We start from the raw sequence: 23,031 nt of genomic DNA, 5'->3' as shown, positions 1-23,031 counted from the left end.
TTGTATCGATGTTTTCAAATTCGATGGTTTTCTATCGAAATCAAGTCTGGCGGCCGATGTTTTTCCGCAGACTCGGGTTGGTGCCCCGGGATACTGTGTGTTTCCACCACGGTAACCTACCGAGTGCACCATTCTAATATAGCGGATTAACTCACCTATCTGTTCTGATCAATATATCGACTTCTGACCATCTCCTTTTGGGGTTTCCCCCTATTCTTTGGTTTAATACGCTTTGTTTCTGCGTTTACAGTACGCCTCGTACGTACACAAACGTACATAATTTCTTCGTATAAAATGACCGACTACACTCTCTTTGAAAAAGCCTGGCAACAATAATAGTCTGTCTCTAAACTAGAAAATAAACTCACAAGTTGGGAAGAGCAAATTTATCAATTTTCAGTGTGTTTACAATATAATAGATATTATATACAAGATACTAGTTATTAACAAACTGTATCCTATGCTCGATACCCATGGTGATGGGTCCCACTGCACTCATGTAGTCCATCAAGGCGTCCAAGTCAAAAGGACCAATCCTGGAAGCAAATAAAATCCATCTTTATTTTGGATGCAAAATTGTATAACTTAATCCACAATAGTTACTCGGGATCCTCGGCTTTTTCGCTGATCACGCTGAAACCATTCTTTCCATTTGCCAGGTACTCCATGACCACCAGGCGGTACTTCCCCTCCGGATCGAGTGGCATGTACTTGGGCACTTGGCACTCGGAGCACCGAACTCTCACTTGGGAGACGCGATGGCCAGCACTGTTCTTCAGATCCAGGAGAAAGCGCAGTCCGGAGACCTGCAGGAAGCGCGAGGATCGCGGCGAAGGCGAGCTGCCATTCATGGGCGCCACGACGTTTTCCAGCAGCTCCACGATTTCCTTGCCCCGCAGAGTCAGGGATATCAGTCGATTCTGCCAGGGACACATGGCAAACAGCTGCTTGTAGGTAATGTCTGTGGGGAGATAAAAATTTAAAGATGAAAATAGATCACAATCAGGGAAAATTGGATACTCCATACTCAACACTCTACAAAAGGCGTTGCGTAAACGAATCCGATAAAATAATTGATGGCTTTGAATCTATGGATTATGAAAGGGTTTCTTTATCATTCAAATCAGACTCACTGCCAGGTGGAATGGGCACTCGGAATGTCCCCGTTGAAGTCAGTGCAATGGTCACGTTGCTCCATCTGTCCTCCTTGGTCGATGCATCCTTGACAAACTGTTGGTCTCACGGAATTAGTTAAGATTATTTCTGTTAAGCGAATTCAAACTGACCGCATGAAGCATGGCATCCGTGAAGAAGTTCCCCAGGTTGCACTCGCCTCGGCTGCACTCGCTCTGCTGGAGATAAACCCTACTGCTTCCCACGATCCGGTTGGCAATTGGTTCCATTTCATCCTGCCATGGTGCCATCGCCCGCAGAACATCTTCATCTTTTGGGGAAAAAGGACAAACGCAACGAGAGATCTAATAGTTTAATGATTATGTATATCCATTACTCTCAAGGCAAAGAAAAAAACAGTTTTTCATGAAAAGTATTCAGCAAAAGGAAGTCTTGTGACCTATTGTAGAATAAAGAAGAACGAGCAAATGAATTGGATGCATTAGCTTTGAACATATATGATATACCATATGTTATTTTTATATTGATAAGGATCATGTCTGCCTGTAAAAACGTCGATTTTAAAATTTGAATACTACAGGAGGTAGTATTAAACATGTAGATTTGATCGATGTGTACGCAGCGCATGTGTATACAAACAATTTGCCACGCCCACTTTTAGGCGCACAAAACGCGAAATGCTTTGACTTTCTTTGTGGTAAAGCGTTGGAATAATTCTTTATTGTTATAAGTAAACAACTTAGAAAACAATATTTTCGTAATCAATAACTTTTTGAAAGTTTTAAAAGTAAAGTATTTATCTAGTTACAATTAAACATTGATTATTGTAGGCTTATTAAAAAATAAAAGTCCACCTTTTGGTGATTTTTCCACTAGCAGTCCTTGAAATATTTTGCTTATTTCTTGACGTTTTACAATTTGTTCTCGGCTTGTGGAATATACTCGTTTCAAACTCTGCTTATTTTAACAATAACTCTGTCGGAATTTGTAATTATAATGGAGCGAGATTCGAGTGCAAAGTCGCAATCGGACAAGACGGGTTCCTATTGCGCTTTGGGTGGCTCTTCGGACACCGAAAACCAGGCAACAACCCACGATGGTCGGAAGCCAGGAGAAGCCTCAGTGGCAGGGGCAGTGGACGAGAAGGATGACCCGGATTCGGATGAGGAGCTGCGGCAGATGTTCCAGAACCTAAATGCCAGCAAGCCCACTCCCTCCTCCCAGTTGAACATCCAAGGAAAGGAGCTCAACCACTTCACCGAGCGATCCCTCTTCTCGTTGGGCTTCACTCCGGAGAGTGTTCTGGAGAAGCAGAAGGAGTCGGGGGAGGAGGAACCGGACTCCGGGAAGACCAATCTGTACGAGGAGCTGCTGCGCATCGTGAGGGAGCGCATCCAGCCGGACGCGGTGGTCAGGATCGGGGAGAGCCAGCACCCCGTGCACCTGATCGTCCTGCAGTGCTTCTCGCGCACCATCTGCGATCTCGGCCAGAAGGCGGTCGTGGAGCTGCCCGAGGAGCAGGTGACGCCGCGCGCCTTCAGCCTCATCTACGACTGGATGATCGAGGATCGTCCGCTCCTGCCGCGGCTCGGCATCCTGGAGGTCCTCCAGGCGGCGCGTTACCTCCAAGTCCCCCAGCTGATCGCTCAGTGCGACTACTGCCTCTCCGCCGGAATCGCAGAGGACTCCGCCATGATGCTCTATCTGGAGGCGCGCATCCTGAAGGTGGAGCAGGAGTACCGCCACCTCCTCTCGCGCGTCTCCAAGTTCTTCCTGCCACTGGTGGCCACCAGGGAGTTCCTGCGCCTGCCACTCGCCCCGCTGCTCGTGCTGCTCACCTCGAACCACGTGGGCGTCAACTCGGAGCTGGAGATCTTCATGGCGGCCGCCCGCTGGCTGGACTACAAGTGGCCCCAGCGCAAGGAGCACCTCGCCGCGGTGGTGAGTGGCGTTCGCTTCGGCTTGGTTCCTCCTTGGCTGCTCGCCCGCCTCCAGAAGCCGGATTTGTCGGCCGAGGAGGTGCGCAGGATCGTGGAGGAGCCGCCGGTGCGGGAGGCCATCCACGATGGGATCGCGTACACCACCACGCGGCTCTACTACGGAGCGGAGCGCGAGGCCTTCGCGGAGCACCTGGCGAGGACCAAGTCCACGGCGCCGGTGCAGCGCACCTGGATCTACGACCGAAGGTGCCGCCACCACCACCGCCTCCACTGCAAGGTCACCCAGGAGCTGACCTTCGAGGCCTTTGTCGACTATCTGGAGTTCCTGCAGAGCCAGCCGCGCGACTACTGGCACTCCTTCGAGCCAGTGGAGGCCAGCCACGTCTGCTTTGGATGCACCAACAAGGAAAAGGAAAAGGCGGAGGCAAAGGAGGAGGAAGCGGAGGCCAACAAACAAACCACCGAGAGACCATAGATAAAAACCTGATTCTGGTTAAAACCCTTTTTATTTTCTTATTAATAAAATTTGTGTTGCTATACAGTCGAGTCTGCGATACCCACACCGAGTGGGCGTGGCAAATTTTTGAAATCACCTTGCTCTGCGTGTGAATCACACGAATGACAACTCAAGAAGATCCCGATCCCAGAATTCTAGCTCTTACAGAAGCGCATACATATTCAGACATAGATCGACTTCTTTGATGATCCTGATCAAGAATATATATCCTACCTTTCTACTCATTGGGGTAACCAAACATTATTTTGTTGAACATAAAGCTCAGAACATTAGACATCAAATTTTAAATTAAGAGAATTCAGTTAGTTGTTTGTCACTTATTTGACAATCGTGTTCAATATTGTCCTTTATATTAGCACTTCTTAAATCCCAAATAATACAATAATAAAAATATAAACAACTGAAATTAGGAAATATATTATATTTAAACTTTATGAAATCCTAAACTCATGATATATTAAATTTTACAAAATATGTCCACCTTTGAAGTGTTTAGGTTGTATTTATAAAATAAAGCAGAAAGAATTATCCTTTTGTGAATAGTGCAAAATTTAAAAGTTAAGCGTATAATATATACATAAATTAAATAATATTTTGTCTGACCAGGAAATAAGAAAAAAGCCTTCAATTAATTCATAAAGTAAAATAAAATTGTTTATGTCTTTACATAGTTTTTGAGTTACGAATGCCAATGTTTAAAATACCCGAACCAGGAAAACAACGTTTTTACTTTCCCTGAAAAGTTTACTCAACAGTTTGACAGCACAATCTGCTATTTTGTTGAAACTTGTTCAATTAAGCACGGTGATGCGTCCCTCGATGCCGTTGTAGATGGGATTGAGGTGCTCGGCGTAAGAGAGCAGGGCATCCAAGTCGGTGACACCAACTCTGCAATTGAAAAACAGTGATCAGTGACCAGGAAATAAACCTATAAGTCCTGTATTAATTAAGAGAGTTACTCACTGGACATCTGTGGCGTCGGCGAGCATGGAGAACCCGTCGTTGCCCTCCTGCAGGAAGTTGGGCGAGGTGAGCCGGTACAGCTTCTCGGACACCAGCGGTTCGTACTTGGGCACCTCGCAGTCCGCACAGCGAACCGACACGGAGATCACTCGCGATCCGATGGGCTTCGTGTAGTCGTACTTCACCCGGATGCCGGAGACCTGCAGGTTGATGTACGACCCGGTCACTCCGTTCTCGAGGTCCACCTTGCTGACGGCCCACTCCAAGGCCTCCACCAACTTGCTGCCGGGAAGGTTGTAGGCGACCAGGGTGTTCTCAAACGGCGACATGCTGACCATGTGGGCGTACGTAAGGTCTAGGGGTTGGACAAAAAGATGCTGTACTCCATTTGGTTTACTTTAGAGAGCTAAGTTCTAACTCAACATTTTTTGGCTAAGCCTTATCATCATCAATCATTAATACCGAAAATTATTTGAGAAATCCTGGAATTTTTATGGTAATTGTAAGTATCAAAAGTATATTAGACATCACAAAGTATATCCATTGTCGATTTGTGGATAGTTATTCAGATATTATTCAAATTCTTTTCCCTAAAAAAAACCATTATAAGCCAAGTTCAACTACCCTTTCTGTACCCATAAGCAAATTACATTCCCAACAGTAATCAAACAAAACCCGAAAATAGCTAAAGAGCAATAATTTCCAATCCATTTGAATTATACTCACTTCCTTTGTTGAGCGGCACACGCAATCCTCCAACGTTCATGATTCCAGCGGACACATTTGTCCAGGCCTTCTCCTCATACGAAGCCAATCCCACAAACTAAAATCGGTATTAAAGTTGTTATGAGAGGAGGAATATTTCTTCCGGGGATTCGCACTCACGGAATGAACCATGGCGTCGCAGAAGAAGTTGCCCAGGTTGCACTCTCCAGCGTTGCAGTCGTCCTTGGTGAGGTCCACCTTGGTGGTGCCCACCACCACCTTGCCCTTCTCGTCCACCTCCACTTTCCACGGCTGCATGGCCAGGAGGACCTCCTCATCTGCGGGGAGCACAAGGCCCAAAACACTCGTTACACTTCTCTTTTATAAAGAGGAATCTTAACAGTAACACTGAACAACAAACACAAAACCAGTAATGGAACCATAGAACAGCGTATTAAGCATAATGCACCATAAATCACAACGTTACACAGAAAAAAAAACACTTGGATAGCACAGAAATATAAACAAGTGGTAGAAAAAGTAAAAAGTTAGGAAACATTTTTCATTATTATAAATAAATATAAATGAATATAAGTAAATATAATAATAATGTAAATAAATATAGGATGTTCTTATTTGTATTTTATTTCGAGTGCATTTTATTTTAACTTGTATTTTTTTTTTAAGTTTATAATTAAAGCCTTCGCACAACTAGGCCGACTTGACTGGTGGTATTGACTAACTAGATTAGCTACTTTGTTACTTTGGTATGTTTTAAGTCCCTTTGGAAACGACTCGCTTTCCCAAACATAATAGAATCGATTGGGAATTCTAAGCCTGTTGTGTTAAATCAGATCTCAAATGAAGAACTCTTTGTGGGATGATATGATGTGATCTTTGTTTATTGTATATTTCATATCTCTTCCACTAAAAAAAATGCACATATTAAATCGAAAGCATCTGAATATTTTCTTAACCTTGTCTGTTTCTACATGATACCAATAGGTTTTTCTTCTATTTCTATTTATTTGATTTTCCCCAGTGTACTCACCCTCTTCCACCGATTGGTCCATGTAGAGGGGATCCCCCTCGTAGTCGAGCACATCGCCGTTGTCGTCGAAGTAGACGACCAGGTTGCCCACGTAGCGGGCGTAGGCGGATGCCTGGACAATGAGGACGCGGTGGCCGGAGCTGTGGATCACCTCGGTGGGGTAGTCACCGGCTGGGTTGTGCGGACCCGGCGGAGTGCCCGTGTAGAGGAAGGTGTGCGAGTGGGAGCCCACGATGACGTCGATCCAGTCGCCGGCATTCGCCGCGATCTCCTTGTCCACGTCGTAGCCGCAATGCGAGATCACGATGATGATGTTGGCTCCCTGCTCCTTCAGCTGCTTCGCCTCCTCGCGGATGGTGTCGCTCTCGTTCCGGAAGATCACCTTGCCCGTGTTGGCCAGGTCCTGCGGTACATCGATGTATTAACTCATCTCAAAGGATTATTATCACGGGGTAGCTCACGTAGGTCGTCTCCAGGATGACGCCAATCACGCCGATCTTGCGACCCGACCGCTCGATGATCATCGACTTGTTGTACTTGCCCTCCATCGTTGGCTCGTGGGAGCAGTCCATGTTGGCCACCAGCATGGTGGTGTTAATCGTCTCCAGGAACGGCACCAAGCCCTCCACTCCGTGGTCGAACTCGTGGTTGCCCAGAGTCTGCAATGGTAATTCATCTTTATTACTATCTTGATCTATCTTTTCCTATCCTAAACGTTTTTATTTTTGTTTCAAAAGACATTGCATAAAAAAATTGTTAACTTTCGTACATATTGTATTAACCAAAGTTTTCATAAATCTTGAATTTATATCTTATTAAGTTAAATTTTTCAGTTCCTAATATATCAATCAAAAATGTGAAAATATAACAATTATTTCCCAATTAAATGAAAAATATACATTTTGAAGAAGTTCTTTGTTTTTCTTATTTAAATACTTAATGTATTTATTTTATGGTCACTGGTTACTCTTGATTGGTTAAAAAAAAGCAGAGATTGAATGCAACTGAATTCCACTTATTTTGTAAGAATAAAATACCTATATTAAGCATTTTAAATATTAAACTTTGATGACACTTAAACTAAACTAATTATTATTTTAGTTGGTACTTAGTGCAATTTCAGTTTTTTCTATTAAGCTATCTTAAAAAAGTATGGGTGTTACTAATGTTAGTCTTGATTTTTGAGTCATCTACAGTTAAAGTCGATCACGTGACTTCCAAAAGCGTGATTCCCAGTATGCATTGTTATCACAATAAAGTAGGGGAATGTCGTCAGGGTTGGACACATTTTCGACCCTTGCCCATAAATATCGTTTTAATAAGAATTAAGATCATTTGCGTAAATAGTTTGAAAGGTAAAGGCAATAGGTATGTCTGACAATGAACATTATGTTGTGAAATGAAAAACATAGAAATGGCGAGTATTTAAAAAAAAAAAAAAATGTAGTCAGGCTTGGACACTGTAGTCATGGTTGGACACTTGAATTGCTACTTCAGAAAAGTAGCAATAAAAGAGGACATTATCCATGGATCAGGTGTATTTTATGTCTTTCGACTCTTTCTCATTATGAACAACAAATTTTACAACCAAGTTTGAAAAAAAAATTAATCAGATTCGCAATTAGGACAAACAGGACAGCATTATGCAAGTCGACTTTACCTCTTTCCGTCGTTCGCTTGTAGCGTGAACCTCTTCAAAGAGAGAAAATAAATTATTACTCAAAGGATTTATTTTTTTTTACTTATTTACTAATTAATTCACTTTTTGTTGAATCAAGTAATTAATTACCAAATTTATTTATTCATCCAATTCATACTTTATTTTTAGAACTTTAATCTATTTCTTTAATTAATATGTAGGTATATTTGTTCACAATATAGAAAAAAAATTATTTCATTGATTGTATTTACATGTTTTGTAGTGAATAACTGTAAAAAACATTGGAAAAATTAAAATATCCTGACAAAAGTGGAAAAACCGAGGGTGTCCAACCTTGACAACAAAAAGTGTCCAACCCTGACAACATGAGTCATAACTCTACCGCACAACATAACTACCAAATCGCTTTATTTAGAACAAATTTTTTTTTAGGATTTCGTTCAAGGGGAACCACTTAACGTATTTTTAAACTTACCCTGCGGATGGCATATTTTCCGCTGAATTATGCCACTTTTTTAGCGCGTTCTCAAATACTTTTTTCTTCACTATCACGACACTATGTCAACAAAACAGGAAAATTAACAGTTATGGGATGCGGCTAGGGATGAAAAGTTTCCCACAGTGATAACAATTAATACCACATTCGCACACAGATGGCGATAGTTGGTTTATTAGAAAAATTGCAAGTGTCCGACCCTGACAACTGTCCAACCTTGACGACATTCCCCTATATATAATATAATATATTGTATATTCCAACCTACCATGAACTCGGCGGGCAGGATGTTGAGGAGCTCCTGGGTGACGTTCCAGCGGCCGATGTTGTACCACAGGGTTCCCTGGAAGCTGTCGCCCGCGTTGATGTAGATGGGATTCAGGTCGGCCTGCTCCCGGAGGAGGCGCCTCACCGTGTGGACGGTGCGCGGATATCCGCCGATGCAGGTCTCTCCCTCGTCGCAGGTTCCGCCGGAGGTGTCCGTGGGATCGAACCTGCGGATGATCGCAATCGCAATTGCAGGGGGGGATTAGCACGCCGTATTCCCTGTGTGCGTGACCGCATCGTTATCACGATCGAAATCGGAATCGAAATTGGAATTGGTATTGGAATCGGAATCAGTACGTGTCCCTGATAGGCCGTGTTTTACGGCCAAGTTGGCCGATTGTGTTGGCCATAAACCGAAACCAGAAACGAGAAACCAAAAACCAACAAAACCAACCAAAACCCACTCAACGTGATTAGCCAATTGATTCCGCCTTACCTGGCGTGCAGATCGTTGATGTGGATGAGGGCCACGGGAAAGCCTTCCTTATCAGCAGCTTCTGAAGGAGGAGTCCACATGGCCACCAGGATCACCACGGCCAGCGAGCAAACAATGTGAAGCGAAGTGGTTGCCATTTCCTCAACCGCACTTGCAACTATTATTCACCGAAAAAAAGAGAATATAGTATATATATTCAAGTACACCCAGCCCGATGGCCGTCGATAAGGCAACTGAATGGCCAAAATCGCCACCAATCCAACGACTGCGAAATCAGAATGGGTTTCGCTCAAATCGGATCTGGACTCCGGTTACTCTCTCTCTCTGATAAGCCGACTACGTGTACCTCAATCTTCACCAGCACCCTGAAAAAGAATAACAATTTCGCTTCCATATCATAACATTTAGATTCTAAACAATTACTTAACTGAAAGCTGGTTCCTATATGCATATCATGGTTAAATTAAGAATGTAGCATATAAAATATAAATATTCAAAACTCGTTTTATTATTTTAATAACTAATAAGTGCTGAAGTCGTTTGATAAAACTAAAATCAGTAAATGATCAAAGGCAGTAAGCAATATTTTAGAGGATTATTAATATCATAAAATTGCTATTTACTTGTTTGCTATATATAGCACAATATTAATATTATTATTTTTGGTCTCTTGAATTAAGAAGTTGTTATTTTATTTGTAATTTCATGTTTTTAATAATATAAATTTATTTGATGGAATCGCTCTCTTACTATGTTTTAATATTTATTTTTTTAATACAAATATTTCACTTTTTAGACTTTAGAAATAACTTTTTAGAAATATCACTCATACGCCATGTTACCATTGCTAACAAATTCATTAACACACAGTATACAATGCAAGTTGATCGCTTAAAAAGCATTCAGTTTTTACGACACTTTGTCAATTACTTTCGACCTATAAGTTTTGAAAAGAGATAAATTTGAATTATAGGTTATTAATGTAACACTTCCCGCATACTGAAATATTTGCTTTGTGTTGTTTAGAGTCATAAATCTTATTAATTAGTTGCTTAAAATAACTTATATGTATTTAACTTTTGAATTAGTTATTGCAGTTCGGTACTACTTTCAATTCCATTCAACCCGGTGAGTATCCTCTCAAAGATTCGCTTTTGTAGAAGGTATCAAGCACTTAATGATATGCACTCATTGATCCCCGATAAGCCGAATGGTCGAGATAGGGGGAAACGGATTCGGATTCGGAGGAGGACGGCACTCCGGCAACACTCACTCGGTGACACATGTTACACATGCTCCGCACTCCACGGCCGAGTGGATTGTGGCCCCCATCCCCTCCCGACCTTCTCCTCCATCCATCCGCTCGTTTATTACGTTCTGGCGCAAAATAAAGAATATATGAGCGTGGGACCTGGACAGGCATCCATAGCTCCGTAATATAACCGGCACCCGATTTGGTTTATTGCACCTTTGGCCAACAAAAACAAAAACGAATTAGCCACATTACAGACGGACGAAAAACCCACGATCTGAACGCCCTAATCCCCGCTATCTATATGAATGAGCAGTCGGTGATAATACTATATGCTATCGCACCTATGCTACTTCAATCTGCAATCTAGATACCCATCCTCCTGGGTTTCCAATCCAATTCAACGCACTCAACATTCAGGGTTAAATATAGATTATAAACATGCTAGTTTTTATATCATGCGAATCACTAAAATTTTTATAATATTTTACAGATCTGGGTTTCGACTTAACCCTTTAATACCTAAAAGAGGACCTTTATGCACTTATAATTCAGTTTGTATTCTCTAAAAAACGAGAAGTCTTCTGAATTTTAGTTGGAGTATTTACCTTTTATCGCTCTTTACAATTACTACAATTTTTACACACTTTTTAAGGTAGTTCTCGCACTTGGGAGCTACAATTTACTCTAAAATATTAACCAACTCTGTTTTTTATTATCTTCCAATTGTGTATTAGAGGGTTAACCAGTTGAAAGGCGCTAATCAAAAGTAACTTTGTTGATGGAAGTACGATATATGTACACTCATATCAGGATTATAAAGTGCTGATAAACCAGATTTTAATCAGTTCTTGGGGTTTGCTTTATGTAAGCCGAAGCACTTCGGTTATGAGATAATACATTTTACGTTTTTACTGTTTTGAAAGCAAGAAATCTGTAAGAATAATAACGTGAACAAAATGCTTTTTATTTGTGCAGAGAAAGGAATAGAGACAGTTGCTATTTCAAGTAAATATTTCGCGAGTGTTTACCCAATTTATTATAGTATAACTTATTGAGGTATCACAAAGCAATAGACCCAAACTATTGCCCCTCTATTTACTCTCTATCTTTATTTAAGAAAACTAATTGAGTCCCATACTAAAAACTAGAGCCGCGTATTTGTCCAATTGAATTGACAAACAAGTTTACTTACCTATAATATGTTATCTATATTCAAAAGAGTAAAAATAAATGCGAATCAATGTAGATTTTAAGGCAACTGATAAAGTTGTTAAAGTTCAACAGCTTCCCAGCATAAAACACAATCCAGTTGACAAATCGAAAGGGTTGAATTAAAAGCCTTGTTTCTGCGGTATTCCCCCGTATGGCCATCGATTTCCTCAAGGGTGGATCGAATCGGGCCATGGGATTGTACATATCTGTATAAAATAGTACAATGATTTATTTGATTCTCATTGACAATAGATTTGGAGCTCTTCGTGGATTACTCGTAGGTATAAAGCACACTATGCATTTAAGTATTATGTTTGTCTGTATATAGATGTCAGCGCAAGTATGTTGTATATATATATATATATAGATGTATATATATAATAAATTGTATATAAATATAATGTATATGTAATATGTCTGTGTATAAGTATCAAGTATTAAGTTAATTGCTTAGCGTAAAGCACAGAGAATTTTGATATGAGAACGGTTGAGAATGCGCTGCGCTCTGAGAGATCGGATACGGACTTTGTTTGGACCTGTCATCTATGTATCAACCGCCGTATGGCATCCTCCACTTCCACTTCCAGTTTCCACTCCACTCCAACGTCCCATTCCGCTGGGTGAACGACGCAAAGGCAACAATGAGAGAACTACAACGGAAAATCGGCAAACAAGTGACTAGAAATGATGGTTAACCCTCCCTGATGTCGTGAATGTCGTGTGTCGATTGAGCATGTTGGCGGGCTGGCTGGCTGGCTGCTCGCTGCAGGAGCGCCGCTCGGCGCCGCCCTAGTGAAAGACGTCCATGAACGGAAAGTATGCCTGCTCCGGTTCGAGGAGATCGACCAGGAAGCAGACCGTTCCGGCGACTCCCTCGTACAGGCTGTGCGGACGATCCGGGGTCCTGGCGCGCAGCTTGAACTCCGAGTTCGTCAGCAGCTCCATGAACTTGTGGGCGCGGTACAGATACCGCATCTCGTTGGTCAGCCGGAAGAGCAGCAGAAAGACGTATCCATTGCCAGCTACGCCGTGGCAAATCCCGGGTCCCTTGCGCAGGAAGCCCTTCTTCCAGACCATGTCCGCGCAGCGGCGCAGGGAGGCCAGGTACTTCTCCTCCTTGAAGATCAGATAGGCCTTGGCCAGCACATAGACGGCGCCAGGTGCGCCATGGCACCAGTGCACCAGGCGCTTATCGCGACCGGAGCGCAGGTCCTCCAGCGCCACCGGGAAGTTGCCCTCGTTGTCCTGCAGCTCCAGGAAGAAGTCAATCGAGCGCTTGATGTCGCGCAGCTCGGCGGCCGGCGCCGAAATGGGCACGGTGCGGAACCACGGGCTGTCCAGCAGCATGTGCAGAATGGCGCACAGACCGTGGGCCGCGCCCAGGTACTCCGTGCCGTGGTACTGGTACATCAGCGGGCACGGCGAGCTGTTCAGCTTGCTGTACTCGCGCCCGCTGGTCACGATCAACTGGCAGATGGAGATCAGGTCGTCGTCGGTGATCTTCTTCTCCGGAAGGACATCATTCAGCCAGTAGCAGCCCGAAAGGTAGCCGGCTCTGCCCACCAACACCTCGTCGCAGCCGTACTTGGTGTGCATGAACTCCTTGCTGGACGGGATGCCCGACTTGAAGTTGGCCAGGTCGTTGGACAGCTCCTCGGTGTCCTTCACCGCCTGCGAAATGGCCGCCGAGACGGCGTAGATCCCAGCATTGCCGCACAAGAAGGAGTAGCGTTCGGCCGAGCGCTTCTTGTAACGCTTCGCGTTGGCTTTGGCATTCCGGATGAAGGAGGCGGCGTGCTCCAGGGCCGGGTAAAGGTCGCGCGTCTGCTCGCAGCTGTTGAGCTTCCAGAACATGAAGGCGATGCCCGCGTTGCCCACATAAAGGTCGCCGCGGGCGTCCTCCTCGTCGTTGTTCGGGTTGCAGTGCTCCAGGATGGCGTCCACGTAGGTGCAGATCAGGTTCTTGATGTGCTCCTCGTCGCTGGCGAACGGGGTACTTTCGCCGCCGGCGAAATCGGCGAAGGGGTTCTTCAGGTAGCGGCGCTCCATTGCGTTTTGTTGGCCGGGATCGGCCTGATCGTCTTGCTGCTCGGTGGTCAGGTGACCTGATTGTTGGGTATCCTCTTTCACGGGAGTCGCAATGGCACCTGCTGAGATCAGGTGACCCTAAGTATGATGCGATATGACAGGCCGAGAAATCGATTTGCCGGCTTTAAGGGCGCGGCCGCGTGTCTGGCCACCACCTCCTCCTCCTTCTTTTTGGACTCAACTTACCTGTCTCAGGTGGAAACGGCAGTCGGCCCTTGGTAGAATAGCTCCTGGCGTTGCGGCAGATCTGTGGATTGGTGAGTTGTATACTCTATACTATTGTTTTGTAATATTACTACCGAAATCAAACGGAAAGCTATGTTTCAAGGAACGTGAATGTTTGACGAGTGTGATTCGAGTTGGGAAGTTGGTGGGACCCTTTTCTCACAGCAACCTCGATTCCGGAAAACTTGGCGCTTCTGCGGGAGAAATGTTTTTCAACTGACGAACTGCTCGACTCGAAAGATTTAAATAATTCCTGGCATCTTATGCTCAGGTCCTGTCAAAAAAAGCTAAAAGAAAAATCGATGTGTTATCGATACATCGCTGTCTTTTAAGTTAATGCAGGCAAAACCAAGAATCAAACGAGTTGCATTTATGAAAATAATGGTTTACTTATGAAATTAACCCTATTAAAAATGCCAAGAGCTTTAAAATTTATTTTGTTTTAAACGTACAAAAATAAATAACTATCGATAACGTCGAATTCAGCTTCCTTTGAAAATATATCGTGTTAAAATAAGGTTTATCGGCTAAAAGCTCTATTTTTACGCACCATTTAATTTAAGCTTAAACATAGTAAATAAATAGTAAAAAGGGAGAAGTTTTCCTTATTCGAATTTTAAATACCGTATTTAAGGCAACTGCTTTTTTTTACCATATTTAAAAAATTATGTAATCTTTACAATTTTGCCACTTTATTAGGCCTTAGTGGCAAGAATAAAGCCTTGTCTCGAATCAGGCTAAAATAAAACTCTTTCTGAATTTTGCTTATTAACTCGATCTTTTTATTTTAACAACAGTATAAATATACATCCAAAGGTATTATCCTTGCATCACATGACATTGTTCAGTGCTCACTTCCTGCGTTGACCGCCACTCAGAATGGTGACGATGCGGATGAAAATGTTCAGCACATCCATATAGATCGACATAGAGCTGCAAAAGTAGCGCCACATGAAAATTTGGTTACAGGACGGATAACAAATCCAATTAACTTACGCGTTGATGGGATCGAAGGGAGTGTAGCTGTACTGGGGATGGATCTCAGCACGACGCACCATTCGCTGGGTGTCGTAGAGCAGGAATCCACTGAACAGGACGAGACCGCCGTACAAGGACATGGAGGCCAGACCTGCGGAAAGAGGGTTCAAGGGGTTACCACCAATTGGATCAGAAGTATATACCATTCACACGGATTTCCCTTTACTTAAGTATAGGACTTAACATTTTACACTTAACATTGTCGTTTGAAATTGCAGCATCAACATAGTTTTGGATCAACCACAAAAGTCAATGTATTTTAAACCTTAAATTGGGTTTAGTGGGATTAAATTGCTGATAATAAAATTCCTGATAGGGAAAGAATCAAAAGCTTAGAAATAAAATTCTTGAAAAGAAAAGACTTCAAGTGGTGGTACCCCTAAAGGAAATCCTATTTCTTTATCAAGCCATATTTTAGTAAACTTACCCGCTCCGAGCGCCGTGGTCGGCGGCAGCCACATGGAGGCCAGCGAGGAGGCGAAGACCACGCCCAGGCCGATGGCCAGTGGGCCACCCATGTAGAGGAACTTGTCGCTGGGGGCACACGCGGCGATCGTGGACAGGCCACCGACAATGCCGCCCGTGTAGAGGGCAGCGCGCGTGAGGATTGGTCCGCCCGCGAAGCAGATGGGTGCGATCACGGCGCCCAGAATGGCGCAGTGCACCGCCCAGGCGAGGTGCTTGGCTCCCAGGCCCGGCTGGTACTCAATGGAGCGGGCCACGGCACCGCTGCCGATGACCAGCGCCAGCGAAGCAATGGTCGCCTATCCGGACGAGGGGATTGAGGGAAAACGGGCTCATGTTATGTTCTGTTCTGTTCAGTGTGCTGCGGGAGTTCCAGGATGTGTAGCAACTTACCAGGAGGCCACCGCGGGAGGCCAGCTCCAAGAGACGGTGCGAACGGAAGGTAGCTGCTGCGGCGGCGGCGGTCAGGACACAGGAGCCGCCGAAAAAGGCATAGGTGCTCTGGATACGGTCCCTCACATACTGGGGCCACATGCTGCAATGTAAACAAAGCATTGTCATTAGCAAATTTACTTTAACAATTATTCTGTCAATACTCCTTATACATACTATTAAATTACAGATTAGCGTCGTTAATAAAACTATTCACAAGCTATTTGTGGCGAATAATATGTTGTTATATTAATGTTAGTATGAATCATATACTATATTATATTTTGGAATATTCGAGATGTTATACAGAATCGATCCCAATTCGTGACAAGAGTCGTACAAAAGCAATGTGTGCTATTAGTGGACAAGAACAGGTATAAGTTGATGTGCATAGATCAGAAGATATAAAGATGTCTTGGCAAGAAACACAGATTCGGGGATCTTTTAGAAGAAAAATCAAGCATAAGTTGTCTAAAAGTTCTTCGATTGACAACAATAATACGAGTGATAAAATATTCAGTAAAGCCAATTCTTAGAGTTTTGTTTGTATGTTAAGCAATGAGCTTTGACGTATTTCATGATAGCACACATTGCTTGATCAGCCATGGGGATAATATATAAAATGCTAACTTAAACTGTTTTTAGTGCTAACTTCTTATACAAATTCGGGAATGATTCTGCATCAAGAGGAACATTATAAGAAAATTTAATTAATGTAAACGAAGTTCAAATATAAACGAAGTTCATTTAAAATGGTAAATAAACTTGACGGGGTAATAATAATCACAACCAAATATGTATAAACAATATACATATGCATAAAAAAAATAAAAAGGACGACGCAGTAAGACTACGAAATAAAATTTGAGTATTTTCGAGGTTTGAAGGACCTTCGCCCTTGCTTTTAAGTGACTATCTACTCACATAGCGTTGTCAGCAATGCTGGTGCTTTTGCCCAGACCCACGCCGTAGTAGGCCAATGCGCCCAGTCCCACGGCGGCTGCTCCAGCGGCGGCGCCCTTGCCCATGGAGTAGGCTGCAAACCGGGAAGAGGTTGCGGATTAGAGGGGATTACACAAGAACCAGCGACTGATAACCTTACCATTGGCGCTCGGCGGACCCATCAGCTTCTCCTTGAGCGAGGGAGCCCGCAGTGTCTGTTGCTCGACGGGAGCACGGGTGCGCACAGGCCCGCGGGCGTAGGTGCGGACCACGGAGATGTTCGGGTTGGCCCGCAGCAACTGCGCCGGAGATTGGCTCAGGATTTTGAGACTCCCGGCGGGGCGGGCGGCGGAAAGTGCCAGACGCAGCAACATTGTGTTGTTGTGGTGAAATTCGCGTGGAGTGCAATTGATTTCCTCTGGTAAGTGTTTTTAGTTTGGGATTGGAGTTCCCCTAATTTTCGTGTGAGTTTAGCTCTTATAAACTGCGTTTGTTCGCCTTTCGGAAGATTTTATAATTTGTTGTTTCGTAGCAATTTCTAGCAATTCGGTTTTTGTGATGACAGTTGGCGTGTGGAAGATGTTATCGATGGCACTTACAATGTATCGGAAGGCATCGACAATTACTAAAAGCCAGTTTCGATAGGGCGCTGAGTTTAATTCATTGAAGTATGGGCAAATCATACATATTTGTAGTGTAGTTAAATGCCATGTGCCAGTTTTCAATGTGTTTTCTTCTAAACAGTATTTTAATATCATTTTTAAGGAACACGAAATACACTTAACTATAGATTCCCTGTTGCTGTGAAACATATAATGAAGCATTCTTTTAGGCACAATTATAAATTGTTCTAAGTACTCTGCAAAGGAAGAAGAATTATATTGGGGTGACCAGAAATCTTCGTCAGGTTTTACCGACGGGCTTTTTAAGTTTTCGTGATCGTAAAATGAAAATTTTTTGTGCTATAATATTGATTTTTATTCTTCCGACGATTTCACACTACACATTACATATTACACGTTACAACTGCATTTAAGACTAGTTATCCTAAGAGTACAAGGTGGAATTTATAGAACACCCCTTTAAACTTGGTACTTCCGCGCCGGTGCTGAAGGAATATCCTCCTTAGGTTGAGATACCTGGCCGACCACGATCATCTCGGTGATGCGAGATCTCAGCAGGTTTCCGTAATGGTCGTAGGTATTGGTCATTTCCATGGTTCCACCCTCATTTTTCTGGTGGGTCTTGCACTCGTACAGTGGGCAGCATCGGGGATATTCCGGACTCGCTAAATCCGACTCGACTGGTTTGCAATCGCCAGTTGTTAAATTCGGCACATTGCAGCTGGAAAATCACAATTTAATAATATATAATTAATATATTTAATTTTAGTTATTCACATTTCTTTCTATTTAATTGACACAAGAAAAACGTTTTTGTTAAATCATATGCTGGGCTTTAACTCTTTTTTGCCAAAGAAATAAATAATATGTATGTATTATGGTTTTTTTTTACTTATTAAAAGATTTTTAAGAAATTTCCATGGTGTTTTTATCACTATAACAATACTAAGGTAAAATATTGCAATATAAGTGATATATTGTCTCCTTTGAAACATCCTATTCTGGGAAAGTAAACAATTTCAATTTAAATCACTTTTTCACAAAAAAAAAAAATGGTTTTTAAATATTCCAGAGATAAAGAAAAAAATGTTGAAAACAAAAATGGGCTTTTTTTAGTAAGTCTAGTCTAGTAGTAGACTTTTTTTTTAGAACTGCAGTTATTATGCTAACTTTTACTTTCACAAAAGTGGGGGCTTTATAAATAAAAGTGGTTCTTCTTTTTCTGGATTCCTTCTCACTAAAAGACGAGAAGGATGTCACTTACCTGTCTTCCCAGAGCTGCTGCGATTCGAGGCACTGAACCCGGACGCATTGGCCCTCTCTCGTAAAGAACTCTCCTAAGTACATTGGCCGTCCCGTGACCGTATCCATGCAGAACTGCCGATCGAAAATATATGATCCTGCAGATTGGATACAAGAGTAGCACACATTAATCCAACATCCACATTTCGATTACCACGTTGCACAAAATTGTTGCGTTAATTTGTATTCTGTTCAGTACTGATACTACTGATAATACTAAGATTATGCATTTGATTCGTTTCTTACGGCGATTGGGGATTGCCGCTGGGCTTTCCACTATGATCAAAGAAATTAGCAGAAAAACATATATAGCTCTGTTAACTGACTCCATTTTGGGGGATATATCGACGGATCGAAAAGCAGACTAGCCCGACGTTTGCAAAGTTTGGCGCACAACTGAGGTCCATACTGCTAATCTTCCTTGATTTATATATTTAAAAAAAAACACAAAGTAAAATGTTTATTTGTATGGAAGTATACACTTACGACATTTGCGCGCTTTCTCTACAATAATTTTAACAAATTTTACTCGGATCTGATGATTGTTTATGCGTACCGGCCCACTTACAGTGCGTTTCATAAGTATTTACGGAATCGAACAGAATATTGAAAAATCAATAAGCAAAGATACTGCTAGTTAAAATCATTATTGCTAGGCTTAAAGACTCAATTAATTGAAATTAATAATATAAATAAAATGTTGCTTAAGTAAATGCGATAGTCGTCATCTACAACCGGAAGGTAATTTCTTCCTATTTCATAGTAAACACAACAGTTTAAACTCTATGTTAGCTTTATTTAATGAATTCCTTAAATTAAAATCTTTAAAATAAATTTATTTTTCATTCATTACTCAAGCGCCCTTTTAACTGCACTTAGCAAACCGTATTTGCTTTCAAAAATCCTAGACTTACGGCCATGGAACGCACCTTACGATGCTGCGCTTATCGCCACTCAGTAATTGTAGCAGGAAAAAAGCGATTCTTCGCAATATGCAAAAAGAAACAAATATCGGTCCAAGTTGTATGTGTAAGTACCTATGTATGTATGTATGTACATATGTCCGTCTGACCTGTTGTCTATCATCCAATCATTTACATACATATGTATGTACATATGTATATTGGGAATATACCAAGTGTACAGCAATATTTTTTAAAACAGCACCGAATAATTACATTTTTTCCATTCGGCTTTGTTATTCAATATATGTATGTATTTAATATTTTATCGATTCAATTTGAACAAACTAAGCTTTACACTTAGAGAATGAATTATATTTGTACAAATATTTAAGCTGTTCTTTTTTCAAATATTACATAGTTTAATAGAATCGACAGTTCTGAAAAATCACATCTGATTAAAATTTCGTGTTTCAATAATTTGAAATATACATATATATTAAACTAAGATAGATATAAACTAAGATAGTTATGGTATTATATTGTTTTTACCGCTGCTGTATGTTTGTATGTATGTACACGAGGTACATAGCTCATTAAATTTAAATTCCAAAAATTTGTTTATGTTTTGATTTGGTTTGCTTTCCTGCTGGCTATGGATGATCATCCAATGCCATTAGGTCCATTATCCAGACAGTGGGGCACTGGAGCACGGATGATTCACCACCACAGATCGTAGAATTGGCACTTTGGCTGATGTAACACTAAACTATCAATGAACAAGTGCACTTGAAGCAAACAATACATTTTAAAGGTGAAGCTAAGGGCTATATATAGTATATATGAACATACATATGATTTTTTCGACAAAAATAAACTTACACGTTCACCTTAGAAGGTGAACTAAAAAAGTTCAGTAGATCAATTTAACTTAGTATCATTTGTATATCTATATTAAAAATGTTAATACATAAATAAAAAATTAGAATTTGAAATTCAAAACGCTTTAAATATATATACAAATATACATACAGAAATGTAAACTATAACCAATCATGAGAACTTTTTTAACAGGAGCTGCATAAATTGTGGTTTTTAGATGATAGTTTTACCTGCAATTTGCATCTAAAGTTTGCGAGGAGGTATCTCTGATCCCATAAAATGTGTCCGGTTCTATCTCTCTTTCTCTCTCTTAGCTTTAAATCTTTGTTTATTTTTGATTTATTTTAATACGCCGCAATGGGCCGAAATATTTTATCAAACACAAGTGCATTTGGCATTGATTGAAATCTATCTTGCATTTGCATTTCCGGGACTTTCCCGTTCTAAAAGCAGCAACAATCTGAATTGCACGTGTAATATGTAAGATGTAACATCCAATTTAGCTTGATTCATTCAGAATCGGCGGGGGAGATAAGCCATAATCTCATCCCATCCGAGTGTGTAATCAGTGCGTCGCCTAATCAAGTCTAGAATTTTTCAAACGATTGGAGCGGGATTCGATGACCCCAACCACCCAACAAATCCAACACGGAGACCGGACTCTGGGTTAAAAATTCTGTGGAGGAATTCGCGCACGAGTGCAGCTTGAATGCCTGTGGGACATCTTTTCCGGCAGAAACTCAACGAAGGAAGCGGAAACTGTCACGAAAGCCTTTCACTTTCTGCTCCACTTTTAAGTTTCCAATTTCAGCGGAGTGGCTAATGGTTTGCCAAACAGAGCGGTTGCCTACTCTTGTGTGATCCGAATGATTCGGGTAGTAATAAATGATTTGCCTATTTCTAGGCTGAATAGGCTAAGTATCTTTAAATTAATATACACATTTTGAATGGATTTTCTTTTCGGCTAACTTCTCTTTATGTTTCTAAAACTTTCCTTAGCAGAATTTTTTGTTACATGATACAAGTTGATCTGTGAAATTCCAATCTCTGATATAAAAGTTTATCATAACCCTGGAACATTAATCAACTACTCTCTTATAGTTATTAATTTAATTAAATTTTAAAAGGTTTTAGCATTGATATTGCACATATATATGTTCACCTATTTATCATTATTATTTATGCCAGCCGAAATTGGAAGATTATATTAGAAAGCAGTCAAGAAAAAATCTCCAAACCTTTAACAAATGTATTGATTAAATTATAATATACAGTTTAAATATGAGGTTAAACCCAAAAAAAGCTATTGGTTTGATACCACAAAGCTTTTATAAAAAATTGAAAGAAAAACAACGCTGCTATTCGGTTAAAATTCTGTATTAATCACCGTATATATCGAACCAATCTTAAAAAAAATATTGTTATATGTGGTCTAGTCGTTTAATGGATTTTTTATTTGACTAAAAGGGTATTCGAGCTTCGGCTTTTCAGTGTAAAACATTTCATATATTGTTTTTGATGACGTTTTTGTTCGTTTTTGTGGGGGCTTACTCCTGATTGAATTTAATTATTTTAGAGCGTCTACTGTTGCATGTAATCAATTAGGTTCAATAATCAATTAACAAGTAATGTTAAGGTTTAGTTAAGTGTGCTCGTGGTGAATCAGCTGAAAAATGCAAATAAATTTCTCCTCTTGTATATTTATTGGCGAAAATAAGGGAAAAAATGGACAAGCAAGTTGATTTCCTCTATCCATTGGGCGTAATTGATTTCAATAAATTTTGCTATTAAGACCGATAAAGCTTCTATGTCAGTTTAATAATTTCCGATAAAGATACTATGTCAGTTTATTAATTTGTTCACCATTATGTGTACTTCCTATAGACAGGCGTCATCTATGTTCTTTTAATATTAATAAAAAGAACACGTTAAAGAGAGTAAAAATTATTGTTATTATTTGTTTTTAAGCTTATGATTTAAAATGTGGATCTTATAAATTCATATAATATTGACCCGAAAATTAATTAAACAAAGTTTAAAGGTTACCCTAGATTGTTAGTTAAGACTTTAAATTGGGAAGTAAGATATGAGGAGATAAGTAATTTTTAAATCCACTTTAAATTATAGATTAAAACCTAATTAATTTCGAAAGGTAACTGATAATGGACCACAAATAAAATTGAAATGGAAACATACAAAATTTTATATTAATTTAGATCGTGTGTTAAAAATAATTCGAAAATTTTCTGGAAATTATTATTAAATGCAGGGGTAACATTTTAACCAGGCTTTGTTTTGGGGTTGACCTTGCTATTAGTTAAAGATTTGATCGATAATTAGAATTATTTAGTTTTTTTCCATACAGTAAAATAAGGGATTCATGAAGACTCAAGTTAGTAGATTTACGAAATACTTAGAAAGCCCTGAGCTTAATTT

General features: G+C 41.0%; 5 protein-coding genes across 8 annotated transcripts; 1 reads left to right on the top strand and 4 right to left on the bottom strand.

Moving 5' to 3' along the window:
* Positions 1-380: 380 nt before the first annotated feature.
* On the bottom strand, positions 381-9,653 carry LOC108091241 (apyrase). 3 transcript variants are annotated; one of them, XM_017190354.2, is made up of 8 exons: positions 9,230-9,653; positions 8,735-8,960; positions 6,772-6,969; positions 6,311-6,713; positions 1,287-1,444; positions 1,134-1,230; positions 604-961; positions 381-536 (listed from the first exon to the last, which is right to left on the bottom strand). In XM_017190354.2, exons 1-8 carry the CDS (start codon positions 9,364-9,366, stop codon positions 437-439), a joined length of 1,677 nt encoding a protein of 558 aa, XP_017045843.1. In that variant the 5' UTR covers positions 9,367-9,653; the 3' UTR covers positions 381-436. The 3 variants fall into 3 exon arrangements, with proteins under 3 accessions (XP_017045843.1, XP_017045841.1, XP_017045842.1); XM_017190352.2 differs by lacking the exons at positions 381-536; positions 604-961; positions 1,134-1,230; positions 1,287-1,444 and adding exons at positions 4,315-4,479; positions 4,555-4,909; positions 5,281-5,377; positions 5,440-5,597 and having other exon boundaries at positions 9,230-9,608; XM_017190353.2 differs by lacking the exons at positions 381-536; positions 604-961; positions 1,134-1,230; ... (1 more) ...; positions 8,735-8,960; positions 9,230-9,653 and adding exons at positions 4,315-4,479; positions 4,555-4,909; positions 5,281-5,377; positions 5,440-5,597; positions 8,446-8,693.
* Positions 2,047-3,615, top strand: LOC108091242. Its single transcript, XM_017190355.2, has one exon. It carries the CDS (start codon positions 2,131-2,133, stop codon positions 3,547-3,549), a length of 1,419 nt encoding a protein of 472 aa, XP_017045844.1. The 5' UTR covers positions 2,047-2,130; the 3' UTR covers positions 3,550-3,615.
* Positions 9,654-11,833: 2,180 nt separating the features above from the next.
* On the bottom strand, positions 11,834-14,307 carry LOC108091248 (lanC-like protein 3 homolog). Of its 2 annotated transcripts, none has more exons than XM_017190361.1 (3): positions 14,084-14,307; positions 13,971-14,031; positions 11,834-13,846 (listed from the first exon to the last, which is right to left on the bottom strand). In XM_017190361.1, the coding sequence occupies exon 3, from the start codon at positions 13,743-13,745 to the stop codon at positions 12,486-12,488; it is 1,260 nt and encodes a 419-aa protein (XP_017045850.1). In that variant the 5' UTR covers positions 13,746-13,846; positions 13,971-14,031; positions 14,084-14,307; the 3' UTR covers positions 11,834-12,485. The 2 variants fall into 2 exon arrangements, with proteins under 2 accessions (XP_017045850.1, XP_017045851.1); XM_017190362.1 differs by having other exon boundaries at positions 11,834-13,843.
* A 461-nt stretch (positions 14,308-14,768) lies between these two features.
* On the bottom strand, positions 14,769-17,466 carry LOC108091255 (growth hormone-inducible transmembrane protein). The gene is made up of 6 exons (XM_017190370.1): positions 17,047-17,466; positions 16,869-16,980; positions 15,906-16,047; positions 15,475-15,811; positions 15,006-15,138; positions 14,769-14,942 (listed from the first exon to the last, which is right to left on the bottom strand). Exons 1-6 carry the CDS (start codon positions 17,258-17,260, stop codon positions 14,861-14,863), a joined length of 1,020 nt encoding a protein of 339 aa, XP_017045859.1. The 5' UTR covers positions 17,261-17,466; the 3' UTR covers positions 14,769-14,860.
* Positions 17,467-17,839: 373 nt separating this feature from the next.
* Positions 17,840-19,195, bottom strand: LOC108091151. Its single transcript, XM_017190187.1, has 3 exons — positions 19,058-19,195; positions 18,774-18,909; positions 17,840-18,230 (listed from the first exon to the last, which is right to left on the bottom strand). The coding sequence occupies exons 1-3, from the start codon at positions 19,140-19,142 to the stop codon at positions 17,969-17,971; spliced, it is 483 nt and encodes a 160-aa protein (XP_017045676.1). The 5' UTR covers positions 19,143-19,195; the 3' UTR covers positions 17,840-17,968.
* Between the last annotated feature and the right edge of the window lie 3,836 nt (positions 19,196-23,031).

Source organism: Drosophila ficusphila, unplaced genomic scaffold (genome assembly GCF_018152265.1).
Source record: "Drosophila ficusphila isolate 14025-0441.05 unplaced genomic scaffold, ASM1815226v1 contig_198, whole genome shotgun sequence".
Lineage (NCBI taxonomy): Eukaryota > Metazoa > Arthropoda > Insecta > Diptera > Drosophilidae > Drosophila > Drosophila ficusphila.
The sequence above is the reverse complement of the archived record's forward strand: the minus strand, read 5'-3'. Positions and strand labels throughout refer to the sequence as shown.

Excerpts from the sequence above, each read along its gene's own strand:
- LOC108091242 (XM_017190355.2), top strand. The coding sequence starts at position 2,131 with ATGGAGCGAGATTCGAGTGCAAAGTCGCAATCGGACAAGACGGGTTCC.
- LOC108091241 (XM_017190354.2), bottom strand. The coding sequence starts at position 9,366 with ATGGCAACCACTTCGCTTCACATTGTTTGCTCGCTGGCCGTGGTGATC. Across the intron at positions 6,714-6,771 it reads TCATCCTGGAGACGACCTAC|GACCTGGCCAACACGGGCAA; the intron begins GTGAGCTACCCC and ends GATGTACCGCAG. Across the intron at positions 537-603 it reads GAAAAAGCCGAGGATCCCGA|GATTGGTCCTTTTGACTTGG; the intron begins GTAACTATTGTG and ends ATTTGCTTCCAG.
- LOC108091248 (XM_017190361.1), bottom strand. The coding sequence starts at position 13,745 with ATGGAGCGCCGCTACCTGAAGAACCCCTTCGCCGATTTCGCCGGCGGC.
- LOC108091255 (XM_017190370.1), bottom strand. The coding sequence starts at position 17,260 with ATGTTGCTGCGTCTGGCACTTTCCGCCGCCCGCCCCGCCGGGAGTCTC. Across the intron at positions 16,048-16,868 it reads AGCATTGCTGACAACGCTAT|CATGTGGCCCCAGTATGTGA; the intron begins GTGAGTAGATAG and ends TTTACATTGCAG. Across the intron at positions 15,139-15,474 it reads GACCACGGCGCTCGGAGCGG|GTCTGGCCTCCATGTCCTTG; the intron begins GTAAGTTTACTA and ends CTCTTTCCGCAG.
- LOC108091151 (XM_017190187.1), bottom strand. The coding sequence starts at position 19,142 with ATGGAGTCAGTTAACAGAGCTATATATGTTTTTCTGCTAATTTCTTTG. Across the intron at positions 18,910-19,057 it reads AGCGGCAATCCCCAATCGCC|GATCATATATTTTCGATCGG; the intron begins GTAAGAAACGAA and ends TCCAATCTGCAG. Across the intron at positions 18,231-18,773 it reads CAGCAGCTCTGGGAAGACAG|CTGCAATGTGCCGAATTTAA; the intron begins GTAAGTGACATC and ends GTGATTTTCCAG.